The sequence below is a fragment of the Helianthus annuus genome, chromosome 7 (assembly GCF_002127325.2).
Source record: "Helianthus annuus cultivar XRQ/B chromosome 7, HanXRQr2.0-SUNRISE, whole genome shotgun sequence".
In the NCBI taxonomy this organism is placed as follows: Eukaryota; Viridiplantae; Streptophyta; class Magnoliopsida; order Asterales; family Asteraceae; genus Helianthus; species Helianthus annuus.
Window position 1 is genome coordinate 84,988,659 of NC_035439.2, and position 24,676 is coordinate 85,013,334.

A 24,676-nucleotide genomic window follows, 5' to 3' on the forward strand; every position below is an offset into this window, starting at 1 on the left:
CGGTAATACCAACATTCCTTTTCTTCAATGCATCGGCAGTTGGAATTTTGTTTAACTCCATCCTCTACGCATGTATATTAACTTTGGCCGGAATCCACTTGCTCCATTCAAAAACAAAACAGTTAGCCTGCCTGTGTTCATCTTTTAGCAACTTTTTTACCGATTTAACCGAGAAGATCCCAGTCGGGTCAGCAACCCACTTCCACCGAGCCGCACCAGCCGAGGTTTGTGCGTTTTCCAGCAGCCCAGACAGCTGATCAAGCCTTGAACGAAGACCCGCTGCCGTTATATCCGAGTTCCAGCTCCATGTGAAATCTTCTTCATTATTTTGCCTGTTGAGCCTCTCAGCCACAGTGACTTTTTTGTCCATCTCCTTACAAAAAAAGATAAGGAAAAGCGGACTTAAGAGGTTCGTCGATGAGCCATGTATCAAGCCAAAACTGTCACATCCTGACTTTTGCGGAAGCGTGATTTAGTGTGACTTGTTTAATATCATTGCATTCAATCATATCAACAACTATATGATAAAAACCGAAGCTGATCATCCATTAATTAAGTTTAAAACATAACAACATTGTTGAAACATAGACATCAAATCCGAGTACAAACCATGCAACTTGTTTTAGAGTTCATAAAGACTCGGCAAAAGACATTAATTAAAACTAGGCTTTGAAAGTTATGTCTTATCTAGAATAAGACGCACAATCCAAATCCTCAGACATAGGACGACACCTTTTATTCTCAACTTTACTTGAAACATCCAAACGCCCGCCAGATCCATACTTAATTTCCTGAAATACATGTAGTTTGAAAACATCAACAAAAGTTAAGCGAGTTCATGTGTTTAGTGTGTGAGCTCGAATAAACTTGGAAATCATTGTAAGTAAGTATGTATTTGCAACCCTGGTATGAAAGCAATAAGGAAAAACAGATCACCAATGGTTTGCAAGGCCATTGATATGTGTGAAGTGATGCAGGAAAACTCAATCCTAGTAGATTTTGCCACGGCTTCAGTTTGAAGACATAGTCACCTCATGGGCCAAACCCCGGTCCACATGGGTGTGGGCTTGCTACACCCAAATAGATCTATCACTCATGTCCCTCGGTCCTACCGAGGATTAATGGCCTTAAGTGTTATACCTACCACTCACATGATCAAGCAGTACCCTTCCTTAGCTAACCATACCAAATTAAAATGTTTGTAAACAGTTGTAACATATATTTCACCCCCGAAGTTATAATACTGAAAATAGTTAAAAGAAAAGGGGGAGATGAACTCACGGTCTTGCGTCTTCAACCTCCGTAACTCAAGCTTCTTCGGATAAAACACGACTACCTACAACGTACTAATGTCTATTAGACGAACGGGCCGTGCCTTGACTTAGTGTTAATATCTTTGAGTTGCGTTTCTTCGTATCTTCGATATTATTCCAAGTTATATAATTATCTGTTAAAATAATTAATATTTTAAATTAAATTATATTTATTAAATTTTGGAATAATTGTTAAAACAATATGTATTAACTTAATACTTCCCAAGTATTTATACTTGTATATCCTTCCCAAGGATGGGTGTATTTGTATTCGTATTCTTATACTTGTATATTTTGCCATGTATTGGGGTCGTATTCCGGTGTGTATTTATACGTACGAGAATACGTATTTTTATTGTATTCATTAAGTATCCATATACTTAATTTCGTATTAATTTTCTGAAATAATATTCTTAATAAAAGTCCACCAATGTATATTTCCAAAACATATATTTAAAAAAATATTACTTAGAAAAATTATTTATAATTTTTCCCTTGGCAAAAATATTTGTATTTTCACATAAGTTTCAAAATTAATATATTTTCAAGTCCAACTTGGGAAATATATATAAACTCATTTTTCTCCAAAAAATGATATATTTCATATTTATTTGGGAAAATATATCTTTCACCAAAAAATATTGTATTTCATGTTTGTTTAAGAAAGTAGATATTTCTTAAAAATAATATATCTTCTAAAAATTTCAAGAAAAATATATATTCATACTTGCCAAAAATAATTTATTTTTCCCTTGTTAAAAATACGAGATATTCTTGTAGTAATTGTAAAAATCATATTTTCGTTTCCTTGGTGTCCAAAATATTATTTACCAAAATATACTCTGTGAATAAATTTTTCGGAATATTTTGTAAGTCTTATTCCATAGTTCGGTTTCACCAATATTTTGTGTAGAAGGTGTATATTTATTCCTTGGAATTTTGGTAGTATTTTGGATTGTAATTCTTGGTATTTTGATGTGTTATATCATTTCATGTCCTAAAATAATATAACTAATACACCAAATATACAAATAATCACACACATGGTGTCATCTAAATATATATTTACTAAATACATATTTAGTCTATTTTATTTATAAAAAAACCAACCTCCAATAATTATAATTTTTGTAACAAAATTATGACAAAGTTTTTGTAACAATTTATTGTTTAAAATACACTTGTAAATATTTGTTTAGAAATATTTTTCTAAGTGTTTTCATTTTTAGAAAATTTTGCCATAGTTTCCCCTAAAAATGGAGGTTTCCATGCTTTCAAGCATATCAATTTCTTTTGTATAAACAACACAATCAATCCACAATCAATAATAAACAACCTTTACTTACCAACTTTGGCAAAAACAAGTATAATCCAATACTTCATGAACTTGAATATTTGTAAAAATTTGTAGTAACTTACTAGTGTTATTAGTAAGCCTTGTTATCCTTTAAAGTGTGAGTGATTCTTTAAAAACTTCATTTTTGAAGAAGATAGATCTTTACAACTTATGATCATAATTTCTAAAAATGTTTCTTTATGAAATTTTCTTGTTACACAAGTGTTTCTACACTTGTTTATTCACCAAAAATAAGGTTTGTTTATGTAAGAACCAAGATTTAGTAAAACTTATATTTTTAACTTGGTTTCTTTAGAAATCATCCGTGAAATTTTTAGATCTACATGATTAATAACTTACTTTGATCATTTCTTAACAAGAAACAACTTTATTCTCTCAAGTTCATGATCTTTGTGTGGATGATCCATTAATCTCTAATATGTTCACCTTTTCATCTTGCTAGATTATGTTTTTTTTTTAATCATGATCTAACAAGATCATATGATGATCATCATCATTTTCACAAACAATCAACAATCATCAAGCATAACAACTCATATTCGTCAAGATTTCTTCATATTTTAAGCTTAGGTTCAAGTTTACTTCTTGTGGTTCTTAGTGTTCTTCAAGATTATGATTATGATTCTTCTTTTAACCACTTAGAATGGAAGTAAAATAGCAAGATCAAGGTTCTTACCACTAGCACAAGGCTAGGGATGATCAAGTGAATAAAACAAGTGGATAAAAGCAAATGAAAGAGGTTCTTGATCTTCCGAAAGCTCCTAGCTCCTTTATGTGACCTCTAACACCTTTGTATGAGCTTGGATTGTATGAGAATGGATGAATGATGGTGGATGTGTGGGTGTTTGGGGTCGGCCGAGAGCACCAAGGGGGAAGGAGAAACTTGTGTGTGTTTCAAGTGTGAGAGAAATGAAGAACATGATACTTAGGTTACATATATAATCCATATTCTCACTTTAACTCTTGTATATTATGTCTATATGAGGGAAACATAATCTATTATTTAATTGAAACAAATCAACTAACTGGGCCATATGTTGGCTGTCCATAGGTTAGGGGGGGGGGGTAGTAGACTAGGGTAAAACTAAACTAGTTACATTAAGGTTAAAAATCAAGTATTAGTTAGAAGACTTAGTTGCTAGATATTTTAGGAGGTGTTATGATGTTCGGGGATCATATCTAGCTTGGTAATGTTAAAAAAATGCTTCTAGTGAAAATTTGGTGTTTCGGGTAGTGTCCTGTTGTTCGGTTGGTTACCGGTTCGTTAAGGTGCTAAACTATGCAGTTTAGTGTGCTTTATGTATCCTTTTATAACAGTTTTGATTCCCGACACTTAGGTAAGCATTCAGGACCATTTAACCATATTTCTGCATAATATTAGATTGTTTAAATGCTGATTTATGCTGGTTTTTGCTGAATTCAGCACTGTATGTGAGTTTTAGGCACTTTCCGGCACTTAAACTATCTCTAGGAAGGCAGTTTTGTGATCCTTACTTTCCTACACACTATACTAGTGTAAGACTTAGTTTCTGGCTCATTATGTGTCTCAACACACTGTCTATCTATCTACTGAACTCCGTCAGCATTTTCTGATTTGTCTGATAGTTGTGTTGGCCGTGTTTCGTGCATCATTGGAATCAATAAAGTTTTCGTGCAATAATGACATGACATTTAAGCAATATATGATGCACATGTATGTATATGGTAATAATCAAAGAGCAGCTCAGGTAATTAATTGAAATTTAGCACAATCATTAAGCATTAATCATTGTCTAATAATCGTACGGATGCATGCAAATCTGACAGTTGTCACAAAAACGCAACGTCCTCCCCTTACCGATCAAACCTTTGATGTAATTACTTAAAGGATGGCCACCCACCTTCGTGATTAAAAAATTCTTAGCTATATTACTCCAAACTCCAGAAAGAGATTTTTTGTAGGAAATACATTCCCAACCCGTCCGACTAGCATGAAGAGCGACAATAACTTTTTTCCATAAATTGTTATCTTCCGTCTTAAATCTCCAACCCCATTTCAAAAGGAGAGATTTGTTCACAATGTCTAATTTATTTAAACCTAAGCCTCCATTCTTTTTATGACGTGTAACCACGTCCTATGCAACCCAATGCATCTTTCTTTCCTTCGATGAGGCACCCCAAAGAAATTTCTAATCATGGTTTCAAGATCAGAATGACTTTCTTAGGAGCCTTATAAAGGAAAAAATAATAAGTCGGGAGACTTTCCATAACAGATTTTATAAGAACCACACTACCCCCGATCGAGAGCAAACGAGACTTCCAGTTAGAAAGACGAGCACGGAAAGTGTCAATAACTGGAAGCCAATTTGCAACTCTATTCATATTAGCACCTACTATAAGCCCAAGATATTTAAAAGGAGGACAATCCGGTTTACATCCAATTACATTCGCCAAATCCCCGATTTCCCCTAATCCCACTCCAATACCATAGAGGTTAGACTTATCAATATTAATTTTAAGACATGAACAAAGGAAGAAACACCGAAGGATTCTTACTATGTTAAGTAATTCAGCTCTAGACCAATTTCCCATCACAATAGCGTCATCCGCGTAAAAAAGATGAGCAATATTCGGCCCGTTATTGGGCGTTGAAATACCTCTAATGGCCCCTGCCGACTTGGCGTTGTCGATCATACATGAAAGAGCCTCCATCACCACCAAGAAAAGAAAAGGAGACAACAGGTCACCCTGTCTCATACCCTTTTCACATCTAAACGTGAACGTAGGAGACCCGTTCACCAACACAGAAGAGTTCTCCGATTTCAGAATTCCCATGACCCAAGAGCACCATTTATTGTGAAATCCCATTTGTTGGAGGATGTTCACTGTTAGGGCAGGATTTTTAATGACCTGTGATCCTTACATGATATCCTAACAGTGATCCTTGTTTCTGTGGCAGATAGTGATCCTCAGAAGAGCTTCAGGATCAGGATCATGGATCATCCTAAGGATCCTCATACTAACGATTGTTCTCTTTGAATTTCATGTTGTTTTGCAGGAATTACGAGTTGGACCTGGTCTTGGCAAACGTTATTATGGAATCTTCCACGTTAATTTCGCACATGCATAACCGGAAATAGACGTTGTGGAGAATATGGAAACTTAGCACAAATTACGGATAATTTGTTAGGCTAAATTTACTTCTATTTCTAAAAGGGGTAACGAGCTAGTAGTTAGGTGACTTGCCTAAATTCAACCACACACACTTATATAAACAGCACTCTCAAGCATTTGGAGAGGAGGACACATTTCTTACACGCTCTAGCATACCACACCATAGTGATCCTTGTACCTAGCTCGTTACTATCCGAAGTTGTAAACGTTATTTGTTATATTGGAACTTGGTGATCGGTAGTTTCCATCACCCGAGGTTTTTTATGCCGGAGATCATTCATTGATCAAGGGCTTTTTCCTCGTATAAATCTTTGTGTCACTTGTGCAATTTACATTTAAGTAATCCTTATCTTTATTCATCATTTCAAGCATCATTCCCCGTTACAGAGAGCTTGGTTGCATTATCCTTGTGTGATTTTTGACCAAAACAGTTTGGCGCCCACCGTGGGGCAATTGATGCTTCATTCATAAGAAAGTTTTCTGTTGGTGATCATTCCGGATCGTTGCATACGAATACATGGCTTCATCGGTGAAGAATACCTCTACTGCGATGTCTGCGGTCAATTCATCTCAGGGCATTCCACCTTTGCCTCCACCACCAGCTGGATCTCACAAAAATGCTGAGAAGAAACCAACTCCTATTTTCTCTAAACCTCCAACTTCTTCTACTTCCTATACTCCCACTACTAGTGACATATTTACTTTGACTTTGCAGATGAGAGATCATATACAGCAACAGGACAAGACCAATGACAGGATCCTCAAAGAAATCGGAGATCTCAAGAAACAAAAGAAAGAGGCAGAGGATCGTTCTCCACTGGTGCCCAAATCTTTGAATTTTGATACTCCGATGGTTACTTCTCAGCCATCAGAGGTTCCAGATATTCAACATGTGGGTGGACCAAGAGGAGTGCACTTCAGTTCAGCAATAGTGACTCAGGCATCAGGTTCATACTTCCAGCCAGCAGGATCCTATCCTCAGCATATAGGATCCTTCATGAATTCAGGAGCCTACTCAGGAGCACAGCAGGTTCAAGGATCCTCCTTTGTTCCAGGATCATCCCAGTTTTAGGGATCCTTCCAGATGCCAGGATCCTTGAAGAGTTTGCAAACAGGAAGTTCAGATGTCCATCAGGGAGATTTTATTCCAATGCAGACCATTGCTTCCACTGGTCCCTCCATCATCCAAGAGTCCCAACAATATGGATTCACATCCAGTGTTCCTAACTTGAACCCAATGGGAGGTAACACTTTTAATAATTCTCTTACCACTAACCATGGATTCATGCAGGATGCAGGTATCAACCACGCTATGGCCAAAGAGCTGCAAAAACTGAAGGATATGATATCAAGTGTTCCAGGGGTGGTCAAACCTATCCCGGAGATTGCAGATGGAAGCCATAAGATATCTCGTTTTGCACCACCAATTTGTGATGCTGAGATACCCAAAAGATTCCATATTCCAACTATGAAGCTGTATGATGGTTCAACGGATCCTGAGGAACACATAGCACAATACAGGGAGAGGATGGAGATCAATCCGATTCCAGAAAGGTTAAAGGAAGCGTGCCTATGCAAGGGATTTGGATCCACTCTTACTGGATCAGCTCTCAAATGGCTGCTAAGTCTTCCCCCTTACTCTATTACTTCATTTGCCAATCTAGTTAACTTATTCAATAATCAATTTTCTTGTAGTAGAAAGTTTGAACGATTAACTAGTGATTTATATAGGATAACTCAAGGTCATAATGAATCATTAAGGGATTATATAACCAAATTTAGTAAAGAATCCTTGGACATTCCCAACTTGGATATAGCCACGGCTGTTGAGGCCTTCAAGATAGGATTGCTTAGGGATTCATTATTCTATGATGATCTTGTTATGACACCATGCAGGAACCTAGATGAAGTAAGGACTCGGGCACTCAGGTTCATCCTGCTAGAGGATGACAAGATGATCCAGGAGAGAATGGTAGGATCCTCAAAACAAGAAAAGCAAGGATCCTCGTTCAAGAACAACAAATTCAAATCCAATAACAGAACTGACAACCAGAACGTGCATGCTGTTGACCAAGAAGATGATGATGAGGATTATCCTCCAATTTCTGAATATTGTTTTTCCATTGATAACCATGAACTAATCCTTGCGATGCAGAATCTAGGAGAAAAAGCCAGATGGCCCAGAAAAAATGACAAACCGGCCGCAATTAAAGACAAATCAAAGTGGTGTGCATACCATGAGGATTTTGGGCATTTAACAGAGGAGTGCATCGCATTGAGAAAGGAAATTGGATATCTGCTGAGCAAGGGGCACTTAAAGGAGTTGCTGGGAAGAAAAAAAGCCAAGGACTCAGGATCCTGAAAGGATCCCTGAAAAAGCTCCAGCCCCTCCGGCAGATGCACAAGTGATAAACTTTATTTCTGGAGGATCAGACATATGTGGTACATCCTTCTCAGCAGCTAAAAGGCATGCCAAGGAGGCTAAAATGGATAATGGAGAAAGACCTATTCGAACATCGAGTGTTTCGGAGGGAAAAGTCATAACCTTTGATGAGGATGATCGTGTTGACATCCAGGATCCTCATCATGATAGTTTAGTTATTACTCTTTTTATTTCTAACCATTTTGTCCGCAGGATCCTTATTGACGGAGGGAGCTCAGTAAACATAATCCAGCTAGATGTTCTGAAGAAAATGGGTATCCCTGAATCAGATATCACACCAAGATCCTCCGTGCTTGTGGGATTTAGTGGCGAAACTAAGAGAACCCTGGGGGACATCAAACTCCCAATTTATGTGGAAGGATTACATAATTATCAAAAATTTTGTGTTATTGACTGTTTATCTTGTTGTAATGTTATCCTTGGCAGGCCCTGGATACACGATATGAAGGCAGTCCCATCCACCTACCATCAATGTGTGAAGCTCCCTAGCCCTTGGGGAATAGTTAAGATCGATAGTGATCAGTAGGAGGCTAAGGATTGTTACACCTCATCAATGAAACCAGCCTCGAAATCAAGGGAGCAATAGCTGTTACTGAAAAAGTAAAGGATCACTTCAGTATGAAATATGCAAAGACACAATGATTTATACGAGGAAAAAGCCCTTGATCAATGTATGATCTCCGGCATAAAAAACCTCGGGTGATGGCAACTACCGATCACCAACTTCAATATATCAAAATATGGTTACAACTTCGGATGATAATGAGCTGAGTACAAGGATCACTATCGTAATGTGTGTCTAAGCGTGTGAGAATTGTGTTGTGTGTTCTTCCGAATGGGGAAGATTGTTTATATATACAAGTGTAGGTGACCTATTTTAGGTAAAAAGACTAATAATCAGCTCATTACCCCTTTAGAAATAAAAGCAAATCTAGCCTAAATTGTCGCCCTTAAATCATGCCAAGTTTCCATATCCTTTGCAACGTCCATCTCCGATTAAGCACATGCTATAATTGTAAAGACGCGTCCTTTGATTGTGATGCTAAGAGCGGATCCTGCTAGATGTCCCTGCAAAATAACATTAAGTTCAATGAAAGCAACTGTTAGCATGAGGATCCTATGACGGTCCATGATCCTGATCCTGGAACTCTGCTGAGGATCACTATCTGCCAAAGAAACAAGGATCACTGGTTAGGATCACGCGTAAGGATCATGTATTATAAAAATCCAGCCCTAACAATAGCAATTAAAGTATCCTCCAAGGAATGTCTTGGAGGCGAGAGAGCAGGATGTGGTCGAAATCCTCATGGATCCTGATGATCCTGAATCCAAAATCTGTATCGGATCAGGGATCCTTGGCAAGATGAAAGAAGACCTTGTATCCTTCCTCAAAAGAAGAAAGTCTACCTTTGCATGGAAACATGAGGATATGACAGGTATATCTAAGGATATTATCACTCATAAACTTGGCATTGACAGGTCATTCAAACCAATCCATCAAAAAAGGAGGAAGTTTGCACCAGAAAGAAATGCCATTATCCAGGAAGAGGTAGAGAGATTGCTACGAGCAGGTATGATTAGAGAAGTAAAGTATCCAAGATGGCTGGCCAATGTGGTTGTTGTTCAAAAGAAAAATGGAAAGTGGAGGGTATGTGTCGATTTCACTGATTTAAATAAGGCATGTCCCAAGGATCCTTTCCCATTACCCCACATTGACTCCATGGTGGATGCAACGGCGGGTCATGAACTGTTAACTTTTATGGATGCTTCATCTGGATTCCAACAAATTCAGATGGAACCATCTGACCAAGAGGATACGGCTTTTATGACCCCAACCGGTTTATATTGTTATATTGCTATGCCGTTTGGATTAAGGAATGCAGGTGCAACATATCAAAGGCTGGTGAATATGATGTTCAAGGATCAGATTGGACAGACTATGGAAGTGTACATAGATGATATGGTGGTGAAATCCATAAAAGCTGAGGATCACCTAAGAGACTTGGAGGAAGCATTTGATATCCTTGACAGATATAACATGAAGCTTAACCCTTCAAAATGTCATTTTGGTGTTAAAGCAGGTAAATTCTTAGGATATATGGTAACGAAGAGGGGCATTGAAGCAAGCCCGGAACAAATCAAAGCATTGGTGAATATCAAATCTCCTGCCAACGCTAAGGACGTGCATAAGCTAACAGGCAGGATAGCAGCTTTAAGCAGATTTATATCCAAATCCTCAGAGAGGTGTAAAGATTTCTATGATATCCTAAGGAAGAACAAGAAATTCGAGTGGACTGAGAAGCATGAGAGTGCTTTACAAGCCCTCAAAGAATACCTATCCTCAGCCCCAGCATTGATGAAACCAGAAAAATGAGACGTGTTATCCTTATATCTTGCGGTATCCTCAAAAGCAGTAAGTGCAGTCCTTGTTAAGGATCATGAAGGTACACAATATCCTGTCTATTATGTAAGTAAGAGTTTACTTGATGCTGAATCCAGGTATTCACACCTTGAAAAGCTTATTCTTGCATTAATTATGGCATCTACTAAGTTAAGACATTATTTTGAAACTCATGTTATTGTTGTTAGAACTAATTTTCTTAAGAATGTCCTCAGGAAACCAGAGATGTCCGGAAGGATGGCTAAGTGGGCAGTAAAACTTAGTGCCTATGATATAAGATATGAGCCAAGAACAGCCATCAAATCCCAAGCATTAGCAGACTTTATGGCTGATTTCAGTAGTGATTTACAAAAGGAAGCCGAATTGGAAGTCCAGCAGCTGGAGGAAACCAAGGATCCTTGGATACTACATACTGATGGATCCTCAAATGTCAAAGGCACGGGGCTCGGTATACTACTAAAATCGCCACAGGGGGACACAATACCCCAATCCATAGCTTGTGAGTTCCAAGCCACTAACAATGAGGCTGAGTATGAAGCCTTGATTGCCGGTTTGCAAATTGCTAAGCATATGGGGATCAGGTATCTTGAGTTATAAGTGGATTCATTGTTAATCACTAATCACTTTAATGGATCCTATGCTGTTAAAGGTGAAAAACTAACTAAATATTTAGAGATAGTCAAAGAATTGGCACTCTCCTTTGTTTTCTTCAGTTTGACACAGGTACCAAGGGAAGAAAATACAGAAGCTGATGCATTGGCTAATCTAGGATCATCATTGAAGATCCCAGAGGATATAAGTATTCCCATTATCCATATCCTGGCTCCTGCTATTGAAAATCAAGTGGCCATGGAAATAGAAGAGGATTCTGCAATGATCCCTAGTGAGGATACTCAATCTTGTTCAGGATCATGGATCTCACCAATCATGAGATACTTACAACACGGAGAGATTCCTATGGGAGAAAACCCTAGGGCTTTCAGAATTAAGGTATCTCAATTCACAATCTTAAATAATATGCTGTATAAGCGATCTCTTGCAGGACCATATTTAAGATGTATCGAGGATCCTGAAGTTTAAGAAGTTTTAAAAGACTTCCATGAAGGAGATTGTGGAAACCACACTGGGGGCAGGGCATTGTTCTCAAGGATCTTAAGAACAGGATACTACAGGCCAACTATGAAAAGGGATGCTGTGGAGTATGCTAAGAAGTGTAATCCTTGTCAAAGACACAGCAATATCCTTCATCAGCCGGCTGAATTTCTACACCCTATATCCTCCTCTTGGCCATTTATGAGATGGGGGATGGATATAGTTGGCAAGCTCCCCAAGGCACCTGGTGGAAAAGTGTTCATGCGTGCTATGACTGATTACTTCTCCAAGTGGATAGAGGCTGAAGCTTTTGCACAAGTCAGAGAGAAGGAAGTTATATCCTTTATTAAGAGAAATATTATAACTAGATTTGGCATTCCTTCTGAAATTATATATGATAATGGTTCCCAATTTATTGGGGGCAGAACTACTAACTTTTGTGACAGCTGGGGGATTAAGATGATAATATCAACACCAGTCCACCCACAAGCTAATGGTCAAGCAGAATCATCCAACAAGATTGTTAGGGCTGGATTTTTATGACTTATGATCCTTACATGTGATCCTAACCAGTGATCCTTGATTCTTTGGCAGATAGTGATCCTCAGAAGAGTTCCAGGATCAGGATCACGGACCATCCTAGGGATCCTCATACTAACAGCTGTTCTCCTTTGATTTAATGTTATCTTGCAGGAATTTCGAGTAGAATCCGCTCTTAGCAGCATAAACAAGGAACTCGTCACGGCAACTTTGGCATATGCATAATCAAAGATGGACGTTGTGGACGATATGGAAACTCAGCATAATTTAAGGGCGATAATTTAGGCTAGATTTACTTCTATTCCTAAAGGGGTAACGAGCTAACAGTTAGGTTATTTACCTAAAATACGACCATTTACACTTGTATAAATAGCACTCTTCCACATTCGGAAGACACAACACACTTCCCACACGCTTTGACACACGATACTATAGTGATCCTTGTACTTAGCTCGTTACCATCCGAAGTTGTAACCTTTATTTGTTATATTGAAGTTTGGTGATCGGTAGTTTCCATCACCCGAGGTTTTTTATGCCGAAGATCATTCATTGATCAAGGGCTTTTTCCTCGTATAAATCCTTGTGTCACTTGTGCATTTTACATTTAAGTGATCCTTCACTTTGTTCATCATACCAAGCATCATTCCCCGTTTACATAAAGTTTGGTTGCATTATCTTTAAGTGATTTTTGACCAAAACAGTTTGGCGCCCACCGTGGGGCAATTGGTGCTTCATTCATAAGAAAACTTTTCTGTTGGTGATCATTCCGGAAGTGTAGCATGGCTTCATCGTTGAAGAATACTTCCACAGCGATGTCTGAAGTCAATTCATCTAATGGCATTCCACCTTTGCCTCCACCACCAGCTGGATCTCAGAAAAATGCTGAGAAGAGACCAACTCCTATCTCCTCTAAACCATCATCTTCTGCTCTAACTTCTTCTGTTCCCAGTACTAGTGATATATTTACTTTGATTTTGCAGATGAGGGATCGTATGCAGCAGCAGGATGAAACTAATGACAGGATCCTCATAGAAATCGGAGATCTCAAAAGGCAAAAGAAAACGGCAGAGGATCATTCCCCACTGATGCCCAACTCTTTGAATTTTGATACTCCAATGATTACTTCTCAGCCATCAGAGGTCCCAGGCATTCAACATATGGGTGGATCAAGAGGAGTGCATTTCGGCCCAGCAGCAATGACTCAGGCACCAGGATCATATTTCCAACCAGCAGGATCCTACACTCAGCATATGGGATCCCTCATGAGCTTAGGATCCTCCTTTGCTCCAGGATCATCCCAGGTTCAAGGATCCTCATTTGTTCCAGGATCATCCCAGGTTCAAGGATCCTCCTTCGTTCCAGGATCATCCCAGGTTCAAGGATCCTCCTTCGTTCCAGGATCATCCCAGGTTCAAGGATCCTCCTTCGTTCCAGGATCATCCCAGGTTCAAGGATCCCTTCAGATACCAGGATCCTTGAAGAATTTGCAAACAGGAAGTCTAGATGTCCATCAAGGAGATTTTATTCCAATGCAAACCATTGCTTCCACTGGTCCCTCCATCATCCCAGAATCCCAGCAACATGGATTCACATCCAATGTTCCTAACTTGAACCCAATGGGAGGTAACACTTTTAATAATTCTTATACCACTAACCATGGATTCATGCAGGATACAGGTATCAATCATGCTATGGCCAGAGAACTACAAAAACTGAAGGATATGATATCAAGTGTCCCAGGGGTAGTCAAACCTATCCCGGAGATTGCAGATGGAAGCCATAAGGTATCTCGTTTTGCACCACCAATCTGTGATGCTGAGATACCCAAAAGGTTCCACATCCCTACTATGAAGCTGTATGATGGTACAACGGATCCTGAGGAACACATAGCACAATACAGGGAAAGGATGGAGATCAATCCAATTCCAGAAAAGCTAAAGGAAGCATGCCTATGCAAAGGATTTGGATCCACTCTTACTGGATCAGCTCTTAAATGGCTGCTAAGTCTTCCCCCTTATTCTATTACTTCGTTTGCTAACTTAGTTAACTTATTCAATAACCAATTTTCTTGTAGTAGAAAATTTGAACGATTAACTAGTGATTTATATAGGGTAACTCAGGGTCATAATGAATCATTAAGGGATTATATAACCAAATTCAGTAAAGAATCCTTGGACATTCCCAACTTGGATATGGCCACAGCTGTTGAGGCCTTCAAAATGGGATTGCTTAGGGATTCACTGTTCTATGATGATCTTGTTATGACACCATGCAGGAACCTAGATGAAGTAAGAACTCGTGCACTCAGGTTCATCCGGCTAGAGGATGACAAAAGGATCCAGGAAAGACAAGTAGGATCCTCAAAACAAGAAAAGCAAGGATCCTCTTTCAAAAGCAACAGATTCAAATCCTACAATAGGAATGACAACTAGAACGTGCATGCCGTTGACCAAGAAGAGGATGATGAGGATTATCCTCCGATTTCTGAATATTTTTTTTCCGTTGATAATCATGAACTAATCCTTGCAATGCAGAATCTAGGAGAAAAAGCCAGATGGCCCAGAAAAAACGACAAACCAACTGGAACTAAAGACAAATCGAAGTGGTGTGCATACCACGAAGATTTTGGGCATTTAACCGAAGAATGCATCGCGTTAAGAAAGGAAATTGGATATCTGCTAAGCAAGGGGCATCTAAAAGAGTTGTTGGGAAGAAAAAAGCAAAGGACTCAGGATCCTGAGAGGATCCCTGAGAAAGCTCCAGCTCCTCCGGCAGATGCACAAGTAATCAACTTTATTTCTGGAGGATCAGACATATGTGGGACATCCTTCTCGGCAGCTAAAAGGCATGCAAAGGAAGCTAAAATGGATAACGGAGAAAGACCTATTCGAACATCAAGTGTCTCGGAAGGAAAAGTTATAACCTCCGACGAGGATGATAGAATTAACATCCAGGATCCTCATCATGATAGTCTAGTCATCACTCTCTTTATCTCTAACCATTTTGTCCGCAGGATCCTTATCGACGGAGGAAGCTCAGTAAACATTATCCAGCTTGATGTTCTGAAGAAGATGGGTATCCCTGAATCAGATATCACACCAAGATCCTCCGTACTTGTGGGATTCAGTGGCGAAACTAAGAAAACCCTGGGGGACATCAAACTCCCAATTTATGTGGAAGGATTATATAATTATCAAAAATTTTGTGTTATTGACTGTTTGTCTTGCTGTAATGTCATCCTTGGCAGGCCCTGGATACACGATATGAAGGCAGTCCCATCCACCTACCATCAATGTGTGAAGCTCCCTAGCCCATGGGGTATAATCAAGATCGATAGTGATCAGCAGGAGGCTAAGGATTGTTACACCTCGTCAATGAAACCAGCCTCGAAGCCAAGGGAGCAATAGCAATTACAGTATCCTCCAAGGAATGTCTTGGAGGTGAGAGAGCAGGATGTGGACGAAATCCTTTTGGATCCTAATGATCCTGAATCAAAAATCTATATCGGAGCAGGGATCCCTAGCAAGATGAAAGAAGACATAGTATCCTTCCTCAAAAGAAGAAAGTCTACCTTTGCATGGAAACATGAGGATATGACAGGTATATCTAAGGATATTATAACTCATAAACTTGGCATTGACAGGACAATCAAACCAATCCATCAAAAAAGGAGGAAGTTTGCACCGGAAAGAAATGCCATTATCCAGGAAGAAGTAGAAAGATTACTTCGAGCAGGTATGATTAGAGAGGTAAAATATCCAAAATGGCTAGCCAATGTGGTTGTTGTTCAAAAGAAAAACGGAAAGTGGAGGGTATGTGTCGATTTCACTGATTTAAATAAGGCATGTCCCAAGGATCCTTTCCCATTACCCCACATTGACTCCATGGTGGATGCAACGGCGGGTCATGAACTGTTAACCTTTACGGATGCATCATCTGGATTCCAACAAATTCAGATGGAACCATCTGACCGGGAGGATACGGCTTTTATGACCCCAACCGGTTTATATTGTTATATTGCTATGCCTTTTGGATTAAGAAATGCAGGTGCAACATATCAAAGGCTGGTGAATATGATGTTCAAAGATCAAATTGGACAAACTATGGAAGTATACATAGACGATATGGTAGAAAAGTCAAAGAAAGCTGAGGATCACCTAAGGGACTTGGAGGAAGCATTTGATATCTTTGATAATTATAACATGAAGCTTAACCCTTCAAAATGTCACTTTGGTGTTAAAGCAGGTAAATTCTTAGGATATATGGTAACCCAGAGGGGCATTGAAGCAAGCCCTGAACAAATCAAAGCATTGGTGAATATCAAATCCCCTGCCAACGCTAAGGATGTGCAAAGGCTAACAGGCAGGATAGCAGCTCTAAACAGATTCATATCCAAATCCTCAGAAAAGTGTAAAGAATTCTATGATATCCTAAGAAAGAACAAGAAATTCGAATGGACTGAAAAGCATGAGAATGCTTTACAAGCCCTAAAAGAATACATGTCCTCAGCCCCAGCATTGATGAAGCCAGAAAAAGGAGATGTGTTATCCTTATACCTTGCGGTATCCTCAAAAGCAGTAAGTGCAGCCCTTGTTAAGGATCATGAAGGTACACAATATCCTGTCTATTATGTAAGTAAGAGTTTACTTGATGCTGAATCCAGGTATTCACACCTTGAAAAACTTATCCTTGCACTGATTATGGCATCCACTAATCTAAGACATTATTTTGAAACCCATGTTATTGTTGTTAGAACTAATTTCCCAATTAAGAATGTCCTCAGGAAACCAGAGATGTCCGGAAGAATGGCTAAGTGGGCAGTAAAGCTTAGTGCCCATGATATAAGATATGAGCCTAGAACAGCCATTAAATCTCAAGCACTAGCAGACTTTGTGGCTGATTTCAGTAGTGATCTACAAAAGGAAGCAGAGTTGGAGGTCCAACAGCTGGATGAGACCAAGGATCCTTGGATACTACATACTGACGGATCCTCAAATGTCAAAGGCACGGGGCTTGGTATACTACTAAAATCGCCACAGGGGGACATAATACCCCATTCCATAGCTTGTGAGTTCCAAGCCACTAATAATGAGGCTGAATATGAAGCCTTAATCGCTGGCTTACAAATTGCTAAGCATATGGGGATCAGGTATCTTGAGGTATACGTAGATTCATTGTTAATCACTAATCACTTTAATGGATCCTATGCTGTGAAAGGTGAAAAACTAACCAAATATTTAGAGATAGTCAAAGAATTGGCACTCTCCTTTGTTTCCTTCAGTTTGACATAGGTACCAAGGGAAGAAAATACAGAAGCTGATGCATTGGCCAATCTAGGATCATCTTTGAAGATCCCAGAGGATATAAGTATCCCCATCATCCATATCCTGGCTCCTGCTATTGAAAAACAGGTGGCCATGGAAATAGAAGAGGATACTGCAATGATCCCTAGTGAGGATACTCAATCTTATTCAGGATCATGGATCTCACCAATCATGAGATACTTACAACACGGGGAGATTCCTATGGGAGAAAATCCTAGGGCTTTCAGGATTAAGGTATCTCAATTCACAATCTTAAATAATGTGCAATATAAGCGATCTCTTGCAGGACCATATTTAAGATGTATCGAGGATCCTGAAATTCAAGAAGTGTTAAAAGACTTCCATGAAGGAGATTGTGGAAACCACACTGGGGGCAGGGCATTGTTCTCAAGGATCCTTAGGACAGGATACTACTGGCCAACTATGGAAAGGGATGCTATGGAGTATGCTAAGAAGTGTGATCCTTGTCAAAGACACAGCAATATCCTTCATCAGCCGGCTGAATTTCTACATCCTATACCATCCTCTTGGCCATTCATGAGATGGGGGATGGATATAGTTGGCAAGCTCCCTAAGGCCCCTGGTGGAAAAGTATTTATGCTTGCCATGACTGACTACTTCTCCAAGTGGATAGAGGCCGAAGCCTTTGCCCAAGTCAGAGAAAAGGAAGTGATATCCTTTATTAAAAGAAACATTATAACTAGATTTGGCATTCCTTCTGAAATTGTATGTGATAATGGTTCCCAATTTATTGGGAGCAGGACTACTAACTTTTGTGACAGTTGGGGAATTAAGATGATAACATCAACACCAGTCCATCCACAAGCTAATGGTCAGGCAGAATCATCCAACAAGATCAGCATCAACAATCTGAAGAAGAAACTTGGATCCAAGAAGGGGAAATGGGCATAGGAATTGCCTTATGTGCTTTGGGCTGATAGGACAACTCCCAAGAATGCTACTGGTCAAACACCCTTCTCTTTGGTGTTTGTGGCAAAAGCAGTGATCCCAACAGAAATGGTGGTTCCAACTGCTAGAACAAGTACTCGTGATCCTGAAGAGAATGCTGCAAACTTGGCTCAGGACTTGGATACTATTGAGGAAATCAGGGATCTGGCTAGGATAAGGATGGCTAGCTACCAACAAAGAATGGCTGGTGTTTACAACAAAAATGTCAGGATAAGGAAATTCCAAGTTGGGGATATGGTATTGAGAAAAGCATTCCAAAATACCACCAATCCTGCTGATGGGAAATTGGCACCAAAATGGGAAGGCCCTTATTTGATCGAAGCCGAAGCTGGAAAGGGGGCATATAGATTGCTTACCATGGAAGGTAATCTGTTACCAAGAGCCTGGAATGCTGTCCACTTGAAAAAATATTTCATGTAAGCAGGATCCTTCTGGCATGAGTGATCCTTACATTGGAGGTATCCTTCAAGGATCCCTGAAGCATCAATGATCCTTACTCTGGTAAAGTCCTAATCCTAAACTATTCCATTTTCTTATTTTTACCTGAGGATAAGGATCATGTATCCTTCATCCTTCTCTCACGAGATTTTGAGTTCTGATAAGTACAGGTATCCTTAGCACAATGTTGATAGTCTTCAAAAAGCATCACAGATCCTTGGGTTCAACCCCAGTTATCCTTGGGCTTGTCCCCAGTTTTCGCCTGTAGCGCACGATGATCCTGGTATAGTTCATGTCTTTGGGACCAGTACCCACTCCAGGGGCTGATAACCTCATCGTACTGGCTATACCTAGGATCCTACGTATAATGGTAGACGTACCATACATCCGTTCCTAAGGTTTCTAATGTTTTCACGTTAGCTAAGGTTTTGGCATTTTCATGTCACTAAGTTTGGATAGTCGCCAGTAAGGGCCATACTCCAGTTTACATACGATCGTTGGGCTTATCCCCAGTTATCCTTTGGGCTTGTCCCCAGTTATCCTTCGGGCTTGTCCCCAGTGATCCTTTGGGCTTGTCCCCAGTTATCCTTTGGGCTTGTCCCCAGTTACTAACTTATCTTTTATATTGGCTTAGTCCCAAGTTATATTCCATTTTTTCAGGTTCTCGAAGTTAAGCAATTAAGGACCCTTAGTCCTTATTATCCATTAAAGTTTTACTTATGGTTATCCTGATTTAAAGGTTAGGATCCTAACTTGGATCCTCAGGTATGATCCTTAACTATTTTTAATTTCATTCATTATTCATTTGAATAACCCTTAGACCTTGACAACTGAACCTATGATTCTTAAAATAAACTACTTTGATAATTTTCGATTATAGGATATTTGATCCAGGATCATATCCTAAATTTCTTAAACATAATTTGCTCAACATTTCTTACTCAAACAAACATGTATCAAAACAATTGGAAATTAAAAGGATAACAACACAAGATAAGCCAAAAAGATTAGAGTTATTTTATTAACAAAGATCTAAAACCCTTCATAGTTGTCAAAATTGCCAACCCACGTTTCTACCAGCAAAACATGGCCCGTCCACATGGGTTGGCAAAGGGTGTCCATTGTTTGTGCGGTCATAGCATGCAGGTATATAAAAGGCGGCAGGATCACAATGGCTTCATCCCCCAAACAGATGATCCCTCCACCATTTGCAATCCTACCTATTGTCTGAAGGATCCTGGATCCTTAATCCTAAAACTATTGTTCAAAGTTACAGACCATAATTGTTTAAAAACACCAACAAACACAAAAAAAATTGGGCTCCGGCTATGTCTAGAAGTTTCCTTCATCGCCCAATCCTGCAGCTCAAACCTTCGCTGCACCATCACCACCAGCTCCACTTGCTTCTCCACCCTGATCCTTGCCAGCATCACCACCTTCAAGCATCGGGATCTCCTCAGCCTCCTCATCATCCTCCAACTCTGCCAGCCTCGCCTTCCAGCCCTCCACGTCCCATGTGCTTTTATCGAAGGCAGGATCCTGAGCTTCCGCAGCCATCTGCAACTGGATCTTATACATGGTTATTGCAGCAGAAACCTTGGCTTCCTGGGTGATATCATGCTTCTCATAATCAAAGTTGATCAGCATCTTGGCAGCATCATCCTTGGTAGCCCGGAGCTCCTTCTCAAGATCCGCAATCTTGAGATCCTTCAGCACACCCATTTATTGGAGGTCAGCAATTTGGCGGTCCTGATCCTCGACGTGACCAACATAAGTCTCTATCTCAGCAAATTTCTGTAAGGAAAACAGGGCATAACGTCAGAAACAAGTGATCCTCAAAACTATCAGGATAACAAACAGGGGCAGTGATCCTTACCTCGTTGAAGTAGTCCAGAAACTGTTGGCGGAGCAGGGGCAGGCCTTGTAAATCCTCAGAGGCCTTTCTCTTCTTTCCTTTACCCCTAATAGGTGCTTTAGGGGCGGAAACGCTTGGGCTAGCAGGATTCTTCTTCCTTGAGGATTTCACGTTGGTCAGATCATCGATGCCAAACTTTGAGGTAGACTTAGAAGGTTTTCCAGCACCAACACAACCAAAATAAGATAAGTTTTCTAATTAAACTTGAAAATCCTGCATAGAATTACTTTCTAAATGAGGATACTTACTTGACATTGTGACAGAGGCAGAGGATACTTCTTGGGAATCCTGGGTAGCAACCTGGAAAGTTCTTGTCTCCGGATCAAGCTTCTTGAAGGCCAAAAGTCTCTCTTTTGCAGCAGGTGTCAACTTCAGACGAGAGATGGAGATAGCTGCACAATAAACAAAAAAAATATCAGTGATCCTCATCCTAAGGAACAGGTCTTATGATGATCCTTCCAGGATCCTCTATCCAACCATGAGTAGCCCACTCTTTGGGCAGATCCTCCCCATCAGGGACGGTATCTCTCCTAACAAAAAAGAACCGTCGCTTCCAGTTCGTGTCATTCTTGGTAACTTTGAAGACAGGGTGATCCTCCCCAGTTTTTCGCTTAAACAAATAGCGATGGGATCCGAAAGTGGTAAGATCATACATCCCAGCCAGCTCCGCCATACCAAGGTCTATCCCCTCTTGTTCAATGATCCTCTCAAGGGTATATAACACCCTCCAGATCATGGGCATGGCTTGGATATAGCAGATGCCGGTGAGAGAGAAGAAGGATTGAGTGAACTGTGGGAAAGGATACGAATATCCTATCAAGAACGGAGTAACAGGAAAAGCTACCCAAGTATCAGAAATAAAATCACTCAAAGCAATAGGAGTGAAAGATTTGAAAAGGGTGTTCGCTGGAAAGCAATGACGAATTATGTCGATCTGAGAGTCGGTAAAACAACACCTCTCAGTGGGAGAATCCTTGATGATCCCTTGACCCTTCAAGGGACTGTTCTTCTTAGGATCCTTGTGCGGGGAGTTCCGGAGCAACATCTTTGCAGAATGATGGAAAGAGATAGAAAAACAGAGTAAGAGAAGGAAGAAAGAGGAAAAGAGATACCTGATTGATCTTCGGACGAGAATATAAAGGGAGTCTCTCTTGAATTTAAATGCAAATTGATCCTATCTCTAACTCCTATTTATAATGATGATTTGCAGGGCTGTCACTTCTGTGACGTAAGGTTTGCAACGGCTAGTCCGTCTCCAACGGCTAGTTATCCGTTAACTTGTTGCAGATAAGATCAAACAAAATACAACTCGTTTATTTACAATATTACTCCTTATATTTTGGGGGCAATTGTTAGGGCTGGATTTTTATGACTCATGATCCTTACATGTGATCCTAACCAGTGATCCTTAATTCTTTGGCAGATAGTGATCCTCAGAAGAGTTCCAGGATCAGGATCACGGACCGTCCTAGGGATCCTCATACTAACAGCTGTTCTCCTTTGATTTAATGTTATCTTGCAGGAATTTCGAGTAGAATCCGCTCTTAGCAGCATAAACAAGGAACTCGTCACGGCAACTTTGGCATATGCATAATCAAAGATGGACGTTGTGGACGATATGGAAACTCAGCATAATTTTAAGGGCGATAATTTAGGCTAGATTTACTTCTATTCCTAAAGGAGTAACGAGCTAATAGTTAGGTTATTTACCTAAAATACGACCATTTACACTTGTATAAATAGCACTCTTCCACATTCGGAAGACACAACACACTTCCCACACGCTTTGACACACGATACTATAGTGATCCTTGTACTTAGCTCGTTACCATCCGAAGTTGTAACCTTTATTTGTTATATTGAAGTTTGGTGATCGGTAGTTTCCATCACCCGAGGTTTTTTATGCCGGAGATCATTCATTGATCAAGGGCTTTTTCCTCGTATAAATCCTTGTGTCACTTGTGCATTTTACATTTAAGTGATCCTTCACTTTGTTCATCATACCAAGCATCATTCCCCGTTTACATAAAGTTTGGTTGCATTATCTTTAAGTGATTTTTGACCAAAACAAAGATCATCATCAACAATTTGAAGAAGAAACTTGGATCCAAGAAAGGGAAATGGGCAGAAGAATTACCTTATGTGCTTTCGGCTGATAGGACAACCCCCAAGAATGCTACTGGTCAAACACCATTCTCTTTGGTATTTGGGGCAGAATCAGTGATCCCAACAGAAATGGTGGTTCCAACTGCTAGAACAAGTACCCGTGATCCTGAGGAAAATGATGAGAACCTGGTTCAAGACTTGGATACTATTGAGGAAATCAGGGATTTGGCTAGGATAAGGATGGCTAGCTTACAACAAAAATGTTAGGATAAGGAAATTCCAAGTTGGGGATATGGTATTGAGAAAAGCATTCCAGAATACCACCAATCCTGCTGATGGAAAATTAGCACCAAAATGGGAAGGCCCTTATTTGATTGAAGCTGAAGCAGGAAAGGGGGCATATAGATTGCTTACCATGGAAGGTGATTTGCTACCAAGAGCCTGGAATGCTGTCCACTTGAAGAAATATTTCATGTAAGCAGGATCCTCCTGGCACATATGATCCTTACATTAGAGGTATCCTTGAAGGACCCTTGAGGTGTCAATGATCCTTACTCCGGTAATATCCTAATCTAGAACTATTTCATTTTCTTATTTTCTTATTTAAGGATGAGGACCATGTATCCTTTATCCTTCACTCATAAGATTTTGAGTTTTGATAGTCCGGGTATCCTTAGCATATTCAGAAGCAATTCAGATCCTTGGGTTTAACCCCAGTTGTTTGGGCTTGTCCCCAGTTATCCTTGGGCTTGTCCCCAGTTATCCTTGGGCTTGTCCCCAGTTTCGCCTGTAGCGCACGATGATCCTGGTATAGTTCAAGTCTTTGGGACCAGTACTCGCTTTAGGGGCTGATAATTCCATTGTACTGGCTATACCTAGGATCCTACGTATAATGGTAGACGTACCATACATCCGTTCCTAAGGTTTCTAATGTTTTCACGTTAGCTAAGGTTTTGGCATCATCATGTCACTAAGTTTGGATAGTCGCCAGTAAGGGCCATACTCCAGTTTACATACGATCCTTGGGCTTGTCCCCAGTTATCCTTGGGCTTGTCCCCAGTTACTAACTCTTATCTTATATTGGCTTAGTCCCAAGTTACGCTCTATTTCAGGTCCTTGAAGTTAAACAACTAAGGATCCCTGATCCTTATTTCTCTCTAAGGTTTATCTTATAGTTATCCTAATTATGGTTAGGATCCTAACTTGGAGCCTCGGGTATGATCCTTAACTATTTTTATCTTATTCATTGTTTATTTAAATAACCCTTATACTTTGACAACTGAACTTATGATCCTTAAAACATACACTACTTTTTGGGATTTTTCGACTATAGGATATTTGATCATGGATCATATCCTAAATGCTTTCAATCTGAGTTAAAAATTAAAAAGGATAACAACTCAGGATAAGCGACAAAAGTTAAGATTTTATTTATTAAGCATAAAGACTAACCCTTCATAGGTTGTCAAAATTACCTACCCCGAGCATCTACCAGCAATACGTGGCCCGTCCGCTGGGGTAGGTAAAGGGTGTCCATTGTTAGGGCTGGATTTTTATAATACATGATCCTTACATGTGATCCTAACCAGTGATCCTTGTTTCTTTGGCAGATAGTGATCCTCAGC

General features: G+C 39.7%; 1 protein-coding gene across 1 annotated transcript; it reads right to left on the reverse strand.

Moving 5' to 3' along the window:
* Positions 1 to 4,842: 4,842 nt before the first annotated feature.
* LOC110876303 lies at positions 4,843 to 5,517 on the reverse strand. The gene has a single exon (XM_022124479.1). The coding sequence runs from the start codon at positions 5,515 to 5,517 to the stop codon at positions 4,843 to 4,845; it is 675 nt and encodes a 224-aa protein (XP_021980171.1).
* Positions 5,518 to 24,676: the final 19,159 nt, after the last annotated feature.

Coding starts and splice junctions, on each gene's coding strand:
- LOC110876303 (XM_022124479.1), bottom strand. CDS start 5,517: ATGGGATTTCACAATAAATGGTGCTCTTGGGTCATGGGAATTCTGAAA.